The sequence below is a fragment of the Anabrus simplex genome, chromosome 2, assembly GCF_040414725.1.
Source record: "Anabrus simplex isolate iqAnaSimp1 chromosome 2, ASM4041472v1, whole genome shotgun sequence".
Taxonomy (NCBI): Eukaryota; Metazoa; Arthropoda; class Insecta; order Orthoptera; family Tettigoniidae; genus Anabrus; species Anabrus simplex.
This window is the reverse complement of record NC_090266.1, coordinates 313,938,675-313,957,995: the sequence shown is the minus strand read 5'-3', so window position 1 is coordinate 313,957,995 and position 19,321 is coordinate 313,938,675. Positions and strand designations below refer to the sequence as shown.

Sequence of the window (19,321 nt, the reverse complement as noted above, 5' to 3'; positions counted from 1 at the left end):
TTATGGCGACGATGGAATAGGTAAGGCCTAAGAGTGGGAAGGAAGCGTCCGTGGCCTTAATTAAGGTGCAGCCCCAGTATTTGCCTAGTGTAAAATAGGAAACCACTGAAAATCATCTTCAGGACTGTCGACAGTGGGGTTCGAGCACACTACCTCCCGGACGCAAGATAATAGCCGCACGCCCCTAACCGCACGGCCATCTCGTCCGGTCGTTCACTTTACGGGAGCCATGCAAACAGGAACTTTGAATTTGGAACAGTATGTGAGTCTGTCGACTTGTAAAATATCATCACGTTACCTCGTATTGATAAATTTACAAAAGCCATCTTCACTTATAGGCTTATTGTTTATAATGAAACTTTTGTACTTGTGGGATCAAATCAGAGCAAGCTATTTCCTTTTGCTGCCTTATGGCATGAACGGATCAGAGGAAGCGGGAAAGAAGTGTTGTTAATTACTTCCGTGCAGTTCATTTTGTTTCACAAAATAAAGGCAATGTAATTACAAAAGTAATGAACATTTCACACGCCTATCATTTTCAAAATTTATCTTCGGTTTCTAAGAGGAACACGAAACGTTGCTATCCTGAGGAAGTTGTTCATTCTAAAGTTGTGCATATTCGTGCTAAAAGAGGTGAACATAATTTGCAGTATAAAACCGACTATGAATGAATAACTTCAACCCAATGTTTTGAAACCTGCTGTTGCAAAGAAGAGCTCCCTCCCTGAACCATTTGAGCACACGAAACCATGCACAATTTCTCAGGAAAAGAAGCAGGGCACAATCAATCAATCAATCAATCAATCAATCAATCAATCAATCAATCAATCAATCAATCAATCAATCAATCAATCAATCAATCAATCAATCAATCAATCACTACTGATCTGCATTTAGGGCAGTCGCCCAGGTGGCAGATTCCCTATCTGTTGTTCTCCTAGCTTTTTCTTAAATGATCGCAAAGAAATTGGAAAAGTATTGAACATTTCCCTTGGTAAGTTATTCCAATCCCTAACTCCCTTTCCACCGGGCGAGTTGGCCGTGCGTGTAGAGGCGCGCGGCTGTGAGCTTGCATCCGGGAAATAGTAGGTTCGAATCCCACTATCGGCAGCCCTGAAAATGGTTTTCCGTGGTTTCCCATTTTCTCACCAGGCAAATGCTGGGGCTGTACCTTAATTAAGGCCACGGCCGCTTCCTTCCAACTCCTAGGCCTTCCCTATCCCATCGTCGCCATAAGACCTATCTGTGTCGGTGCGACGTAAAGCCCCTAGCAAAAAAAAAAAAAAAACTCCCCTTCCTATAAAAGAATATTTGCCCCAATTTGTCCTCTTGAATTCCAAGCGGATAAATTGGGGCAAATCAAAAAGCTTACTCCGCTAACTCCCGAGTACAGAAGATTATTCTTTGAAAACATTTCTGAATGTGAACAAAAGTGAATTGTTTGACCAGAATATTATTTTTTTTTTCTTGAACACTATTGAGTAATACTGTATACAGTATTTATTGTGCATTTTTATTCATATTTTATATTTGTTACATAATTCTCTTCAAACTAGATTATGTTTCTATCCGAAAATCTTGCAATTCAAGTAAAAAGAAATACAAACTCAAATCAGCTATTATAAATTTACTGTGATTTTAATTAGAGTACCTAAGAGAAAAGCAGCATCTAGAAAATACAACAACGAAAAGTGCAATTACCGCCACTTCCTGTTTTAACAATCAAAGCAGATATCCACATACATTTTGTAAAAAGTCAGTTATAATTCAGTAATTTGATAAAAAACAATTCTGTCTTAAGAAATGTTCGTGCCTGTTTTATAGTTAATGTGTTAATTTCAACGTCATCTCTAAAGTAGACAGTAGTGAGAATTTGACTCAACTTTAATCTCAACTTTCTCAGTTTTCAAGTTCATGTAGTTACTGTATTTTTCCTTAGCAGGGTGGAGTAGCTATTAGAAGGCGAAGGAACATTGTACGTCAATAACTCAAGTGTCATACGTAGTGCGTCATTTGGCCGGCTACAGTACTTAGCGACTCAATCGAACAGTGCAGCTTACACCTGGCAAATGAGGTTCAGGCTAAGTGTAGAAAATAAGAGTAGTTCCATTGTAAAAAAAAAAGCTAGTGTCATTATCTCAACAGATACTGACACGCTGGCAAAGTGCTGCAACTTCAGTTATGAGCCCCTTAATGCAATTACTGAACGTGAAAACAGATTATCTATACCAATCCACGAGTTATTTGCTGTAAGATAAATATCTAGTCCGCCTCTGTGGTGTAGTGGTTAGCGTGATTAGCTGCCACCCCCGGAGGCCCGGGTTCGATTCCCGGCTCTGCCACCAAATTTGAAAAGTGGTATGAGGGCTGGAACGGGGTCCACTCAGCCTCGGGAGGTCAACTGAGTAGAGGTGGGTTCGATTCCCACCTCAGCCATCCTGGAAGTGGTTTTCCGTGGTTTCCCACTGCTCCTCCAGGCGAATGCCGGGATGGTACCTAACTTAAGGCCACGGCCGCTTCCTTCCCTCTTCCTTACCTATCCCTTCCAATCTTCCCATCCCTCAACAAGGCCCCTGTTCAGCATAGCAGGTGAGGCCACCTGGGCGAGGTACTGGCCATTCTCCCCAGTTGTATCCCCGACCAAGAGTCTGAAGCTCCAGGACACTGCCCTTGAGGCGGTAGAGGTGGGATCCCTCGCTGTGTCCGAGGGAAAAGCCGACCCTGGAGGGTAAACAGATGATGATGATGATGAAGATAAATATCTTATCTCAATAACCCTAATATTCAGGAAATACGATATGATGGGTTTTTTAATGCTATTTATACGGGGCGTCAACCTAGAAAGATCTTTTGCCCCTACTTGCACCATATGTGAGGAACCGGAGTGTATTTTGTAAAAGGGCGGAAGTGTAAAGTGTTGAATCTGAGGAAAGGAACGTTAAGGATGACACAAACACCCAGTCCCCAGGCCAGGGATATTAATCAATTACAATTAAAAACCGCTGGCCCGGCCGAGAATCGAACCAGTGGCCACCGGATGACAGGCAGACGCGTTGCCCCCTACACCGCGGGGCCGGACAACGCATCATGTTAGTCTTAAATAGTACCATATGCTATTGATGATGTCCTAGATTTTATGCCCATTGGTACTTTTACGGTTTACGAAGACGCCGAGGTGCCGGAAATATTGTCCCACATGTATTATTTCCTTTCTTTCTTTCTTTCTTTCTTTCTTTCTTTCTTTCTTTCTTACTTACTTAATCCATTTCCCCTCCAGGGTTGGTTTTTCCTTCGCAATCAGCGAAGGGTCCCACCTCCACCGCATGAAGGGCAGTGTCCTGGAGTATGGAACTTTGATCGGGGATACAACTGGGAAGGAGGACCAGTACCTCGCCCAGGTGCCATCACCTGCTATGCTGAACAGGAGTCTAGTGAGGGGATAGGAAGTTTGGAAGGGACAGACAAGGAAGAAGGAAGGAAGCGTCCGTGGCCATGAGTTAGGTACCATCCCGGCATTTTCCTGGAGGAGAAATGGGAAACGACGGAAAACCACTTCGAGGATGTCTGAGGTGGGAATCGAACCCATCTCTACTTAGTTGACCGTCCGAGGCTGAGTGGACCCCGTTCTAGCCCTCGTACCACTTTTCAAATTTCGTGGCAGAGCCAGGAATCGAACCTGGGCCTCCGGGGGTGGCAGCTAATTACACTAATTACTAAACCACAAAGGCGGACTATGTATTATTTTACATGCTGTTAAACCTACTAGCACGAGAAGTGACGCCGGCCTGGGGGAAGAAGGCGTTTTCTGCACCCCCCCCCCCCCCTTCCCGGAAATGATCTTAGGGGGCAGAGTGCCATTATGCTCCCACAAAATTATCCTCCCAGTTGTTAAGTTCCCCTAAAGCGTGGAGTTTGCTAGTCTTCGGGGGCTTCTAAGGCGTTAAATGTGGGGAAGGTGGTAGATGGCTTTACATCCCTCCAAAAATATATATTTGAAAGCGGGCATTCCTTAGAGAACTACGCTTCCCAATGGAGACTATTCAGGCGGTCTATCTGGTGGTAGAGCTTTTCACATTTCGTATTACAGTATGAAATATATAATATACAGCAATAGGACATTTATTAAGAGTATTTATGAAGCAAGTGCTAATATTTTTACTTGTGATTACTTTTTATAGCTTCGTACATAAGATATTCCTTCAAAAAAATTATGAATACAGGTCTACTTTTCTGTTTACTTGTGAATATTATTAACAACTCAGTACATACGACTCGTTACAAGATGTACCTGAGAAACAGCTCCAATATCGTCCTGTTTTTCTGTTTGTTTGTGAGTATTGGAATGTTTGCATTAATAGTTGTTCCTCATTTTGACATGCCTGTATTCATTTTGTCCGCCTCTGTGGTGTAGTGGTTAGTGTGATTAGCTGCCACCCCCGGAGGCCCGGGTTCGATTCCCGGCTCTGCCACGAAATTTGAAAAGTGGTACGAGGGCTGGAACGGGGTCCACTCAGCCTCGGGAGGTCAACTGAGTAGAGGTGGGTTCGATTCCCACCTCAGCCATCCTGGAAGTGGTTTTCCGTGGTTTCCCACTTCCCCTCCAGGCGAATGCCGGGATGGTACCTAACTTAAGGCCACGGTCGCTTCCTTCCCTCTTCCTTGCCTATCCCTTCCAATCTTCCCATCCCTCCACAAGGCCCCTGTTCAGCATAGCAGGTGAGGCCGCCTGGGTGAGGTACTGGTCATACTCCCCAGTTGTATCCCCCGACCAAGAGTCTGAAGCTCCAGGACACTGCCCTTGAGGCGGTAGAGGTGGGATCCCTCGCTAAGTCCGAGGGAAAAACCGAACCTGGAGGGTAAACAGATGATGATGATGATGATGTATTCATTTTAATCGTGCCCCCCCCCCCAATGCGCAAGAGACTGGCGCATTTGAGCACCGTTATGGTAGAAGTGAGAGTTAAGTTGGAGTTTCCAGGGCAGTAATATATTCACAATTTTCATGTCTTTTCTTCTACCGGGCGAGAGTCCGGCTCCATGGCTAGCGTGCTGGCCTTTGGCCCAAGGGGTCCCGGGTTCGATTCCTGGTCGGGTCGGGGATTTTTATCGTCATTGGTTAATTCCATTGTCTCGAGGGCCGGGTATGTGCGCCGTCTTCGGCATTACATTTCATCCTAGGTAGCGCCCCATTCTCACAGACGCTCAGGTTGCCCATTTGGCGTCAACTGGAAAGACCTGCACAATGCCTCTCCGGAGGTCACACGCTATTATTATTATTATTATTATTATTATTATTATTATTATTATTATTATTATTATTATTATATCGAGCGAGTTGGCTATACGTTTTGAGCCGTGTACCTATTAGCTTGCATTCGGGAGATGGTTGGTTCTAACCCCACTATCTGAAGCTCTGAAGATGGTTTTCGGTGCGTATTCACACAAGGTAGGTACTGGAGCTGTACCTTAATTAAGTCCACAATCACTTCTTTCCCAGTCGTAGAACTCTCATATCCCATCGTCACCAAAAATCTGAGTTGGTGTGCCGTTAAAACAACTAGGACAAGAAAATTATCTCCTTTTTTAAAAAATTTTCGTTAGCCCTTTTTGCCGTTAGATGTAAGGGTTCCTGTAGTCAGTATAACTGTACGGCTTGTTGGCTAACTGGTCAGTGTTGTGGCCTTGCGTTCAGTCAGCGCCGGGTTCCATTCTCGGCAGTGTCGGGGATTTTAATCACGTATGGTTAATTTCTCTGTCTCCGGGGCTGGGTGTTTGTGTTTGTCCCAAAACACTCCTCTTCATACTCACACAACACAACGTACTACACTACCAAATGCCGGGCTGAGTGGCTCAGGCGGTTAAGGCGCTGGCCTTCTGAACCCAACTAGGCAGGTACGCCAGCCTCGTGTCGGTAGATTTACTGGCACGTAAAAGAACTCCTGCGGGACTAAATCCGGCACCTCGGCGTCTCCGAAAACCGTAAAAGAGTAGTTAGTGGGACGTAAAACAAATAGCATTATTATTATTATTACACTACCAAATATCACAGAAATATTCCTCTATATAGCGTGGCGTCAGGAAGGGCATCCGGCCGTAAACAGCCCAAGAGCAGATGTGCGGTACAGTTCGTACTCGCAACCCCACCAGGGTCTGGAAAAAGCGGTGGAAGATGATTATTATTATTATTATTATTATTATTATTATTATTATTATTATTATTATTATTATTATTATTATTATTATTTTAATTGTTTAACGCCCCTAACTACTTTTACAGTTTTCGGACACGCCGAGGTGCCGGAATTTTGTCCTGCAGAAATTCTTTAACGTGCCACTAAATCTACCGACATGTGGCTGACGTATTTGAGCACCTTCAAATATATCCGGACTAAACTGGAATCGAACCCGCCAACCTGAGTTCAGAAGGTCAGCGCTCCACCGCTTGAGCCCGGCATTATTATTATTATTATTATTATTATTATTATTATTATTATTATTATTATTATTATTATCAGCAACAAATGTGGTGTCACGTCACACTGTTTTACATGAAGAGGGTGAAATACGTATTAGAAAGGTAGCGTTCTTCGAGTTCCGGAAAAATCAGTTCAGATTTGAAAAACCTCTGATCTGACTCGCTAAAGACATACAGGCACATATTTTCTCCTTACTACTCTAAGAGAAAGAAGAATCGTGGTGCGAGCTGTTCATGAGATACAGACACGTGAAATGCTCAGATTCGTACTCGTCCACGACATAAGAGGAAAGCATGTGCATAGGGAGGACAAACTCTCACCTGCAGTAACCTGGTGAGCTTCGAGTCTCTGTACGGTATATGCTTCGACTTGCCGTCCACCAGTGCTGAAATCACGTTGCCCAGGGCAGACAGGGACAGGTTGATCTTGGTAGCCTCCTTCAGTCGCTCCCCCGTGGCACCTACACACAAATGTTAAGATGTCATCTTTTGTCTGGACTTAAAAGTTAATGAATACACTGGCACTACTCTGTCGATGACGGAACCTGTAAACGAAACAGAAATTGTTGCTTTCTTGGGAACTAAAAGCAACCAACATTAGATCGGTGACTGAAAATGAAATGTCGTATGGCTTTTAGTGCCGGGATGTCCCAGGACGGGTTCGGCTCGCCAGGTGCAGGTCTTTCTATTTGACTCCCGTAGGCGACCTGCGCCTCGTGATGAGGATGAAATGATGATGAAGACAACACATACACCCTGCCCCCGTGCCATTGGAATTAACCAGTTAAGGTTAAAATCCCAGACCCGGCCGGGAATCAAACCCGGGACCCTCTGAACTGAAGGCCAGTACGCTGATCGTTCAGCCAACGAGTCGGACAGATCGGTGATTGAAGCACGGAATGAATTAAGGACCAATGTATTAAAACTGTGTTGGAGTCAAATTGAAATAATTAGTTATACTTCCAGTTTTAAAAGTATAGCTATGCAAGCTACAAAGCCTGTTGCATGGAAAAATGCAACGAACTGAAAGGGAAGAGGTCCTTGGCAATTTGCTTAGCTAAAAACTGTAAATGCGCAAGTGGTTTTAGGTTTCCCTAATTGCGATGGACGTGTGGACTCCCTTTCAGGCTCCATTCTCCGGCTCCATGGATAAATGGATAGCGTGCTGTCCTTTGGTCGCAGGGGTCCCGGGTTCGATTCCCGGCAGGGTCGGGAATTTTAACTATCCTTGGTTAATTTCGCTGGCATGGGGACTGGGTGTATGTGTCATCTTCATCGTCATTTCATTATCATCATCATCACCACCACCACGACGCGCAGGTCACCTACGGGGGTCAAATCAAAAGACCTGCATCTGGCGAGCCGAACATGTCTTCGGAAACTCCCGGCACTAAAAGCCATCCACCATTTCATTTTTTCCTTAGTTTTAATAAGATTTACGCCATTTATGTTTACATTCTTTGGTGTTTTATTGTCCTTTAGCTCTTTAAACTGAAATACACGCAAGTCGCTTCCTCTTCTAAGCACACCTCAAACCAAACTGACTGAATAATGCTCCTAAGTGGGCTCTTACACACTTAGTCAAATTGATAGGTTTTCACTGTGACGTCAAGACTGAGCGGTTAGCTGAATTCAGCGAACAGTTTTAACCGGTAAGAGCTCAGTTCGTTCAGTCCCGTCAGGCCACGATGGCCGGGTTCTCTTCCAGAAGAGAGCCGCTCCACTCATTCATCGTTCATTAACCGAACCGTGCGACTTTCGAAACCGCAAACTCTGTTAATACACTGACTGACAGAGCAAATGCAACACCAAGAAGGAGTGGTCAGAACTTTATGCCAATTGCAGGGTAGACTGACGTCACTGAGGTATGCTCATGATGTGAAATGCGCCGCTGTGCTGCGCACGTAGCGAACGATAAATGGGACACGGCGTTGGCGAATGGCCCACTTCGTACCGTGATTTCTCAGCCGACAGTCATTGTAGAACGTGTTGTCGTGTGCCACAGGACACGTGTATAGCTAAGAATGCCAGGCCGCCGTCAACGGAGGCATTTCCAGCAGACAGACGACTTTACGAGGGGTATGGTGATCGGGCTGAGAAGGGCAGGTTGGTCGCTTCGTCAAATCGCAGCCGATACCCATAGGGATGTGTCCACGGTGCAGCGCCTGTGGCGAAGATGGTTGGCGCAGGGACATGTGGCACGTGCGAGGGGTCCAGGCGCAGCCCGAGTGACGTCAGCACGCGACGATCGGCGCATCCGCCGCCAAGCGGTGGCAGCCCCGCACGCCACGCCAACCGCCATTCTTCAGCATGTGCAAGACACCCTGGCTGTTCCAATATCGACCAGAACAATTTCCCGTCGATTGGTTGAAGGAGGCCAGCACTCCCGGCGTCCGCTCAGAAGACTACCATTGACTCCACAGCATAGACGTGCACGCCTGGCATGGTGCCGGGCTAGAGCGACTTGGATGAGGGAATGGCGGAACGTCGTGTTCTCCGATGAGTCACGCTTCTGTTCCGTCAGTGATAGTCACCGCAGACGAGTGTGGCGTCGGCGTGGAGAACGGTCAAATCCGGCAATAACTGTGGAGCGTCCTACCGCTAGACAACGCGGCATCATGGTTTGGGGCGCTATTGCGTATGATTCCACGTCACCTCTAGTGCGTATTCAAGGCACGTTAAATGCCCACCGCTACGTGCAGCATGTGCTGCGGCCGGTGGCACTCCCGTACCTTCAGGGGCTGCCCAATGCTCTGTTTCAGCAGGATAATGCCCGCCCACACACTGCTCGCATCTCCCAACAGGCTCTACGAGGTGTACAGATGCTTCCGTGGCCAGCGTACTCTCCGGATCTCTCACCAATCGAACACGTGTGGGATCTCATTGGACGCCGTTTGCAAACTCTGCCCCAGCCTCGTACGGACGACCAACTGTGGCAAATGGTTGACAGAGAATGGAGAACCATCCCTCAGGACACCATCCGCACTCTTATTGACTCTGTACCTCGACGTGTTTCTGCGTGCATCGCCGCTCGCGGTGGTCCTACATCCTACTGAGTCGATGCCGTGCGCATTGTGTAACCTGCATATCGGTTTGAAATAAACATCAATTATTCGTCCGTGCCGACTCTGTTTTTCCCCCAACTTTCATCCCTTTCGAACCACTGCTCCTTGGTGTTGCATTTGCTCTGTCAGTCAGTGTATAATAGAGGCCTGCTGCGTACGATTTGCTGATGAAAAAAACTTGAAGTACTATAGAGCGTGAGGCTAATCGCGCCTCTGGAATTAACAATCTGCGTTCATCCTTCCGGAAAGCGTTGAAGAAAATTGTATATTGCAAGAAATCGGGAACTTCTTCAGCGATTGAGGAGATGCTATGAGGGAAAGTTTCATGTCGTCGAAAGTTCTTCCTGTGGTCACGAATCTCTCTCATGCACGTGGTTTCCTTTTTGATATTCGGCGATAATTTGGGTAACAAGATAAATTTTCTCTTGTCCATCTGGAGATAGCTCCTGTAATAATTTTTCAGGAAGCTATACATCGCCAGAGATGTTCCTTGGTCCATAGTTTCTGTTTCCTCTTCTCGCTTCCTCACATTCTTCAGCTCATCTTCAACCAAAAAACAAAGCGCTCGTTTTCTCTTACCGCCCGAACAAAACGTCACACGACACAAATTGGGTGGATGAACTGACTCAACTGCAGAAAGAAATGAAGAACTTGAACGTCAAACTGAGGTGTGACTACTCATGCTCAGTTCAGTTTTCTGACGTAAGAACAACTGACAGTTAAAGTCAACGTTAAACTTCTGAAGAAAATTGAAGCTATTTATCTTCTGCATTTCTCATTCGGTTATAAGTTGGTAGTATACAGATTGTAATTGAAGTGCGTTATGATTATCAAACTGGTGATGACAGACATCACTGTATACGTATATATGTTAGACATTTATCCTCCTATTTCTAGCGGTGTGCAAGAAAATGATCACAAAATTTCATTCGATATTCTTTTTTGAAATCTATACTAGTGTTGAAGACGCGAATATTCCTCCCCACTTAAAGCAGTCCTCGAGAAAAGCGTTTCTTTTCTTTTTCTTTTACAAATTGCCTTAAGTCGCACTGACATAGATGTCTTGTGGCGATGATGGGATAAGGAAGGCCTAGGAGTGGAAAGGAAACGGCCGTGGGTTTAATTATGGTACAGTAATCGGGAGATAGTGGGTTCGAGCCATACTGTCGGCAGCCCTGAAGATAGTTTTCCGTGGTTTCCCATTTTCACACCAGGCAAATGCCGGCGCTGTACCTTAATTAAGGCCATTGCCGCTTCCTTCCACTTCCTAGGCCTTTCCTATCCCATCGTCGCCATAAGACATATCTGTGGCGGTGCGACGTAAAGCAAATAGCAAAAAACAATATGGTACAGCCCCAGCATTTGCCTGGTGTGAAAATGGGGAACCACGGAAAACCATATTCAGGGCCGCGGACAGTGGGGTTCGAAACTCTTCATCAGACGGGACGTAAACAGAATATATGCCATGGCCTACGCCAATGCCTTAAAAAGTACTGCACTTCAGGTAGTAATAATAATAATAATAATAATAATAATAATAATAATAATAATAATAATAATAATAATAATAATAATAATGTCCACCTCTGTGGTGTAGTGGTTAGCGTGATTAGCTGCCACCCCCGGAGGCCCGGGTTCAATTCCCGGCTCTGCCACGAAATTTGAAAAGTGGTACGAGGGCTGGAACGGGGTCCACTCAGCCTCGGGAGGTCAACTGAGTAGAGGTGGGTTCGATTCCCACCTCAGCCATCCTGGAAGTGGTTTTCCGTGGTTTCCCACGTCTCCTCCAGGCGAATGCCGGGATGGTACCTAACTTAAGGCCACGGCCGCTTCCTTCCCTCTTCCTTGCCTATCCCTTCCAATCTTCCCATCCCTCCACAAGGCCCCTGTTCAGCATAGCAGGTGAGGCCGCCTGGGCGAGGTACTGGTCATACTCCCCAGTTGTATCCCCCGACCAAGAGTCTGAAGCTCCAAGACACTGCCCTTGAGGCGGTAGAGGTGGTATCCCTCGCTAAGTCCGAGGGAAAAACCGAACCTGGAGGGTAAACAGATGATGATGATGATGATGATGATGATGATGATGATGATGATGATGATGATAATAATAATAATAATTTGATCGCGCCTATTTTGACTAGTCATTTTATATGACGCCACTAAGCTATTGCATGTCAATTTCGCTCTCCAGCAGATGGCAGAGAACCCACAAATCCACTGGGTGAAATATTGCCGAGAATTATGAGAAATTAATTTTGTCAGGTATACACTGAATTTGTCAGCACAGTTCATTTTCATGCTGACATCGTACGGTATGGATTACCTAATGAATGTTTTTATTCCTTTAAAATCCAACAACGTCTACTTGCAACCTTGAAAACCCAAGGTTCCCATACAGTAAACAATTTAGATAAGAGGCTTTTCAAACCATGACATACGAATAATAATAATAATAATAATAATAATAATAATAATAATAATAATGTTATTGGCTTTACGGCTCACTAACTCACTTTTCGGTTTCCGGAGACGCCGAGCTGCTGGAATTTTGTCCCGCAGGAGTTCTTTTACGTACCAATAAACCTACCGACACTAGGCTAACGTATTTGAGCACCTTCAAATATCACCGGATTGAGTCAGGATCGAACCTGCCAAGTTGGGGTCAGAAGGGTAGGGCCCTAACCGTCCGAGCCACTCAGCCCGCCATGACATATGAGGCATACAGTGTTAGTTCACAGTGAGACCAGCTGAGTAGCAGGATTTATCAGGCGTTTGAGGTATGTTTTCAAGGTTATGGAATCGAATCTGTGTGCAGTTGTTTAGAATGTAAGGGTATTTAAAGGCACCACAAAATCTTTATTTAGGACAAAATATGGTACTCTCGACGTCTGTAGTTAATGAGACGTTAAACACACAGCATGAATGTCAATTATTTAAGACTTATTTATTCCAATATCATAAAACAAGAACATAATTTGACGCAGAGGTTTGCTTAAAGAACAACATCCACATATTTGAAATGTTTTTCAGCTCCACGAGTAAAAAGAGTCCCTTTTGAAGGCCACTCAAGCATACTGAGTGGTGTGTTTAGCTGCTTCACAATCGCTCGATGGCGAATTGGCTAATCTCCATCTGTGCACTATGTACGCAGATCTTCTTTTCTGCTTCATCGTAAATGAATCCATACAACTGAAGAGGATTCATTTACGATGAAGCAAGCTATAAAATTGCAGGATGACTTCCCTGAGGAAGTTTTCCAAAATGAATGAATACAAGTGACTGAACCATCCACTCGGTGCATCAAAGACTTAGTGACACCAGAACACTACAGTGCAGTTTCTTGAGTGACGGCTGTGGAAGATACTGTATTCCAAGAAGAGTCTCCCTCCGAGCACATAGTGAGTGGTTTTCGTCGTACAACAGATTCTCCTCATAGTTAATGATTCTGTAAGTGATCTTTGAGGGAAACAAGAGACATGCTACTTGTTCACAGCGAGACTAGCTGAGTGGTACGGTTTATCATCCGTTTGAGGTATAAATTGAAGGTTATGAATCGAATCCTAGTGTAGTTGTTTGGAATTTATCCTCCTATCTCTAGTGATGTGCATGAAAATGATCACAAAATTTCGCTCATGATGGGTATCACCACATCATTATCTTTTGACCTTTTGTATTCCCACTACGTTTGATGGGCCACGTATGCAATGGATACCATAGTGGGACAAGTTATTGCACATTGTACACTGTACTGTATTGGAATTAAGAACATGCTCTGAACATAAAGCTACGTCATTATAGCAACACGTATCTAACTGCGTCGGAACAGCAAGTGTTCAACATGTGCACCGTCACGTGTCACGTCACGAATGGATTTCTTACAACAATTTTGCCCACTGATGAATTATATTCCGGTCTCGAAAACCAAGAATAACGGCCGAGAGGATTCGTGCTGACCACACGACACCTCGTAATCTGCAGGCTTTCGGGCTGAGCAGCGGTCGCTTGGTAGGCCAAGGCCCTTCAAGGGCTGTAGTGCCATGGGGTTTGGTTTGGCTTTTGGATGAATTATATTTCGGATCAGGTGAGATACTAAATTTTCATAACACTCTTACCTTGCAACCGGTAGGTAAAATGGGTCCACCTATTCAATACTACACTAATAAAACACATAACTCTATTTGGTCCCAAATCAGTTACATTGTCATTTAATTAGTACATGGGACTAGTTTTGGCCCTTTGGGCCATCATCCGCCGTAAAGAGTTTAACAAACTGGCACAACTAAACACATAAAAGACCATGAAACAAACGAAGACATCTAAAAGAGTACACATTAAAATCAACCTCTGTCCGGCCCCGCGGTGCAGGGGGCCCCGGGTTCGATTCCCGGCCGGGTCAGGGGTTTTTAATTGTAAATGATTAATATATCTGACCCGGGGACTGGGTGCTTGTGTCGTCCTTAACGCTGCTTTCCTCACATTCAACACTCTACACTTCTGCAATTCCAATTACACGCAGGGTTCATATCATATGGTGCATGTAGGAGCAAAAGATCTCTATAGGTCGACGCCCCGAACAAATAGCATTACTTTTTTTTAAATCAACCTCTAATAGAAAACTTGGTGGTACTCATGTCCATGCGTCACAAATATTGTACAGTGAATTTAGACCTTGGCGTAATAAAAACATCAAATATGTCAACATATCAAGATAAGAGAACACACGTTAAATCAATCTCCGACGGAAAGCTTGGGGACACTTGTGTTCATATGCCATAAAATGTTGTGGCCTGGTTTTGAATTGGTGAGTTATTGTGTGGAGTCTATTCTTGACTTGCTTGATGTTAAAAATAAGTTATGTAGCCTATACTTGTGAGTGATTGAGGGGGACATCAATAGTTATTGCAGAAAAACCTTTTATGGCATATGAACACAAGTGTCACCAAGCTTTCCGTCGGAGATTGATTTAACGTGTGTTCTCTTATCTTGATATGTTGACATGTTTAATAATAATGTTATTTGCTTTACGTCCCACTAACTACTATTTTAAAGTCTTCGGAGACGCCGAGGTGCCGGAATTTAGTCCCGAAGAAGTTCTTTTTACATGCCAGTAAATCTACCGACACGGGGCTGTCGTATTTGAGCACCTTCAAATACCACCGGACTGAGCCAGGATCGAACCTGCCAAGTTGGGTTTAGAAGGCCAGCGCCTTAACCGTCTGAGCCACTCAGCCCGGCGGTGTTTATAATGTTTTTATTACGCTAAAGTCTAATTCGTTGTACAATATTTGTGACACTTGGACCTAAGTGCCACTAAGTTGTTTTTTTTAATCACAGATTGATTTTAATGTGTAACTTTTTTAGGTGTCTTTGTTTCATGGTCTTTTATGTTTTTAATACCAGGCGAGTTGGCCGTGTGGTTAGGAGCGCGCAGCTGTGAGCTTGCATCCGGGAGATAGTGGGTTCGAACCCCACTGTCGGCAGCCCTGAAGACGGTTTTCCGTGGTTTCCCATTTTCACACCAGGCAAATGCTGGGACTGTACATTAATTAAGGCCACGGCCGCTTCCTTCCTATTCCTAGGCCTTTCCTGTCCCATCGTCGCCATAAAACTTATCTGTGTCGGTGTGATGTAAAGCAACTAGCAATATATATATATATATATATATATATACATGTGTGTGTTTTTAGTTGTGTCAATCAATTTAAATCTTTATGGCTGATGATGGCCTAAGCGGCCGAAACTGGTCCCATGTACTAATTATATGACAATGTAACTGATTTTTGACCAAATAGAGTTATATGTTTTATTAGTGTGGTGTTGAATAGGTGGACTCGTTTTACCTACCAATTGTAACCACTGTTAGTACGGATCATAATGAAATTGTTATCGTACGAACTCTTACCTTGAGTAAAGAAAATCTCTCTAGTGCTTCTGAAAGCCGATTTCAACAGTGAAAGCGGGACCGTTTGTATTCCCACTACGTATGGTGAGCCACGCAGGCAAATGGATACCATAGTGGGGCAGCACTGGAGGTGATCACAATACCAATCACTTTCAACTGACCTGCTTCTATACTGTATGTGGGAGAAAGGAAATGCTTTATCGTCTACATCCAGGATGGACAATTGTATAGGTATATACGGAATTTTACGAACATTATGAGACCAGAAATACAGTGTGCGGAAAAACGAACAGTATTGAAATTATAAATATGCTCTGAACATCAAGATAGCCTACGTAATTATAACATGGCTGCAACACGTATCTGTGTTGGTACAGTGAGTGTTCAAAATGTGCACCCTCACTTGTCACTCGTTGTTCATAACGGTCCTGTAGATTGGTGAACACACGTCGCCACAAGGGCATCCCGAAATTCGGGACTTTCTGAAAGAATCCGTTTTCTCGTCAGAAGACCCACTTAGAAATGTTCCCGAATTACGAGAGAAGATTGATCATTTTAGAGTTGAAAACATTCCTTAGCAACGCAAAACGTTAAATTAAGCAATTTCCTCAATTATGTCGAAAGTTAAATGGGCAAAAGGGACAGAATAGATTTCAAATCGTGAGCCCTGGATAGCTCTATCAAACTAGAAAAAATAAATAAATTTCGAAAATCACTTCCTGCCTAAATGCAGTTCCGAAAAACAGCCTAACATCGCTTGTTTCTTTGCTCGTTTTCTTTTTGATTCAAATCCTAGCCAAATTAACTTATTTACATAATTCTTTCTGTAGTGTGTTCCTTGGTTCAAAACCGTCAGGAGTTTTTTTTTTCAAATGTCCCCACCGAATGTAGTTATAGGGGGCTTAAGTGAAACTCTGGATTGACTCACTTTAGCGCTCGTAGTGGTGCTAAAGTGAAACAATCCATGGACTAACATCAGCGCTCATAGAGGTAGAAAAAGGGAAACTGCTCATATAATCGACCGGATAACGATGTTTAAGAAAAGGATTGTAATAAAGAAAGAAAATATTATCATCTACATATTAAAGGCTGTGGCAAATCCGTATGTTCTTTCTACTGGACCGATTTGCTTCATGTCTGTTTCATTCTCTCCGGAATTATGAGGTCTCTAAGTTCAGCCAACTTTGAGTAATCATAAGATCAAATCATTAAATGATCACTCGAGTAATTGCAGGGGAAGGCTTACACTAACACGCAATACATTCTGTACTTAGCAGGTTTCTAAGCGACTAACAACTTCATTAATATTCTGATATACGGTAGGCCTATGTGATTTTCATCCTTAGTAATGTAATTGTATGCAACCATGTTTGTTTACTACCTATGAAGGAAGCTACAGAGCATACACTTTCTCTGATCATGGAAGAATACTATTCTCTGCTAGATACTCTTTGATTCTCTGGCCTTCGTTTCTGAATATACTCAACAGATGGCAGAATGTTCCTAATAACTTACATGCTGCTAAGAGGAAAACAGTCTACGTACGTACAGACGGGATGGTATCATGTCGACTACCCTTCTGTATGACCATTAATAAAACACAGGGACAAACTTTTTAAAAAGTGGGTAATATTCAGCCACAATCTCGGGCAAGATCGTTTGAAAATGTTAAGACTCTAATGGTGGAAGCACAAAATATGGCGTATGGCTTTTAGCGCCTGGAGTGTCCGAGGACAAGTTCGGTTCGCCAGATGCAGGTCTTTTGATTTGACTCCCGTAGGCGACCCGCGCGTCTTGATGGGGATGAAATGATGATGAAGACGACACATACACCCAGCCCCCGTGCCAGCGAAATTAACCAATTATGGTTAAAATTCCCGACCCTGCCGGGAATCGAACCCGGGCTCCCTGTGACCAAAGGCCAGCACGCTAACCATTTAGCCATGGAGCCGGACGGTGGAAGCACAGTGAATACTGTATGAAATGAAGTGTTATAAACTACATTACCGCTGTTAAATGTTAGTAAAACTATTAGAAAGGCCAGGCAAAGCAATATGTCTAAGTTTTTTCCTTGCTGCGATCTGTGCTCATCAGTCAACAGGACCGTCATGAAGACGTGTGGGTGCACATTTTGAACATTTGCTGTACCATGTGCTGCTCACATATTATAATGGCGTATCTCAGAGCACGTTTGTCATTTCAGTATTGTTTGCTTTACCGCACACTGCACTATTAACATAAAGAAAGCAAATCTGGAGCACATAGAGTCCATTTAGTGCCTTGGCCTGCCAAGACGGCTACTGCCAAGCGAGATGGCCTGTAGATATTGGAATTACACGTAATCAACGTGATGACATTCTCAGTCAATTTGGTTGTCATTGGTGACCGAAAAATACTACTAGATTATTTTAATCCTTTGTTGCATTGTGTAACATATATGCAACATAGGTTAACAAACTGTTTTGCACGCCTCTGGTGGGCACTTCATGAACCAATGCATATTCTAAATGTGTTCCAAGATGTTTATATAATACCCTTGACTTTAGTTACTCATAGGTTGGCTGTGTTGTGGCCTTAGAGTAGCATATTGTATGAGATGGAAGAGCCTACACCCCTTTGTTGCATGATGTAGCATATATACAACATAGATTAACAAATTGATTTGCACGCCTCTGATGGGCATTTTATGAACCAGTGCATGTTCCACGTGAGTTTCAAGTTGTTTATAGAATATCTTTGACCTTAGTTACCCATTTGTATATATTTTATGTAGGAAGTAGTTGAATGGCAACCGTATCAAAGAGAATGTTTATTCATGATGTAGCATATATGCAGAATTACTGATATTTTTCAATATTTTTCCCGTTCTATAAACCTTATGGAAGTCTAAAAAAAACTTTTAAACATGAAAATAAAATCATGCATTAAAGGGTTAATAATGATGTGTGAAAGAACTAAAATATTGTCGTATTATCATCTACTTAATCAAGCTATTCTTATAGCATATAACAAATGAACCGTCATATTCTATTTAAATTGCATGTTTTGATAATACCATATTAATATTTATTTGAGATGTCGGACGTAGTATGCAGGGGCTGAGGATGACTACTGTGGTGACCCTCACTTTGGAAGTGTTACCGCCGGACCCCTATAACAAGTCCGAGAAGTCTAATTTTTGTATTTTTAAAAAAAAAAATTATTGTCATAATGTTTCTAAAATGTTTTTCACATCATTCTCTCTCTGCTCAATTCTTAAAAGATTTAAGTGTTAAAATTAGTTTATGATATTTTCCGGACACTTCTTTAATTGTGCTTCCTTTGTGTTTTATAATCATGGTTTAGGATATCAGCTTTTGTATACTGCATGCATCAAAAATAAGAAAGGATAGCAATAAACAGTACCCCCTCCCGGATCTGTTGTTTCCCAGATTATGGGAGCGGGTATTATCTTATCTCGTTAATCAGGAGGTGCTTTGATGTAACCTAAAATTTAAAGCACCAGAAATTCATTCATTTCATACCTGTTAAATATCACAGTATGATAGGTAGGTTTTCGGCAATGCTAGATTAGGAAAGAGGCATAGCCTTAATTAAATTATAACCGTGGTGGGGGTGATTATTGTTTTAAGAGTAAGTACAACTAGGCAACCATCCTCTTTACAACGCTAATCAGAGAGAAAATATGGGAGGGATACGACACTTCGTAAAATGAAGGTATCGGCGAAAGAAAGACAAGGGCCACGAAGGGCGTGAAAATGAAAGACTCCCTAGGCATCGATGCCTGATACCGTTGGGGTCGGAAAAGAACAAGAGTTGACCATGGGAGGTCGAATAGTTAGGAGCTCGGCACAAGTAAGTGGAAGTAATGCCAGGACTCAG

General features: G+C 43.5%; 1 protein-coding gene across 1 annotated transcript in view; it reads right to left on the bottom strand.

Annotated features, from left to right (window-relative positions):
- LOC136863524 (osmotic avoidance abnormal protein 3-like) overlaps positions 1-19,321 on the bottom strand; it is a 268,651-nt gene that overhangs the window by 130,025 nt on the left and 119,305 nt on the right. Inside the window, exon 6 of the mRNA XM_068225983.1 lies at positions 6,797-6,936. Within this exon, the coding sequence (XP_068082084.1) occupies positions 6,797-6,936 (140 nt within the window). The remainder of the gene's footprint in view (positions 1-6,796; positions 6,937-19,321) is intronic.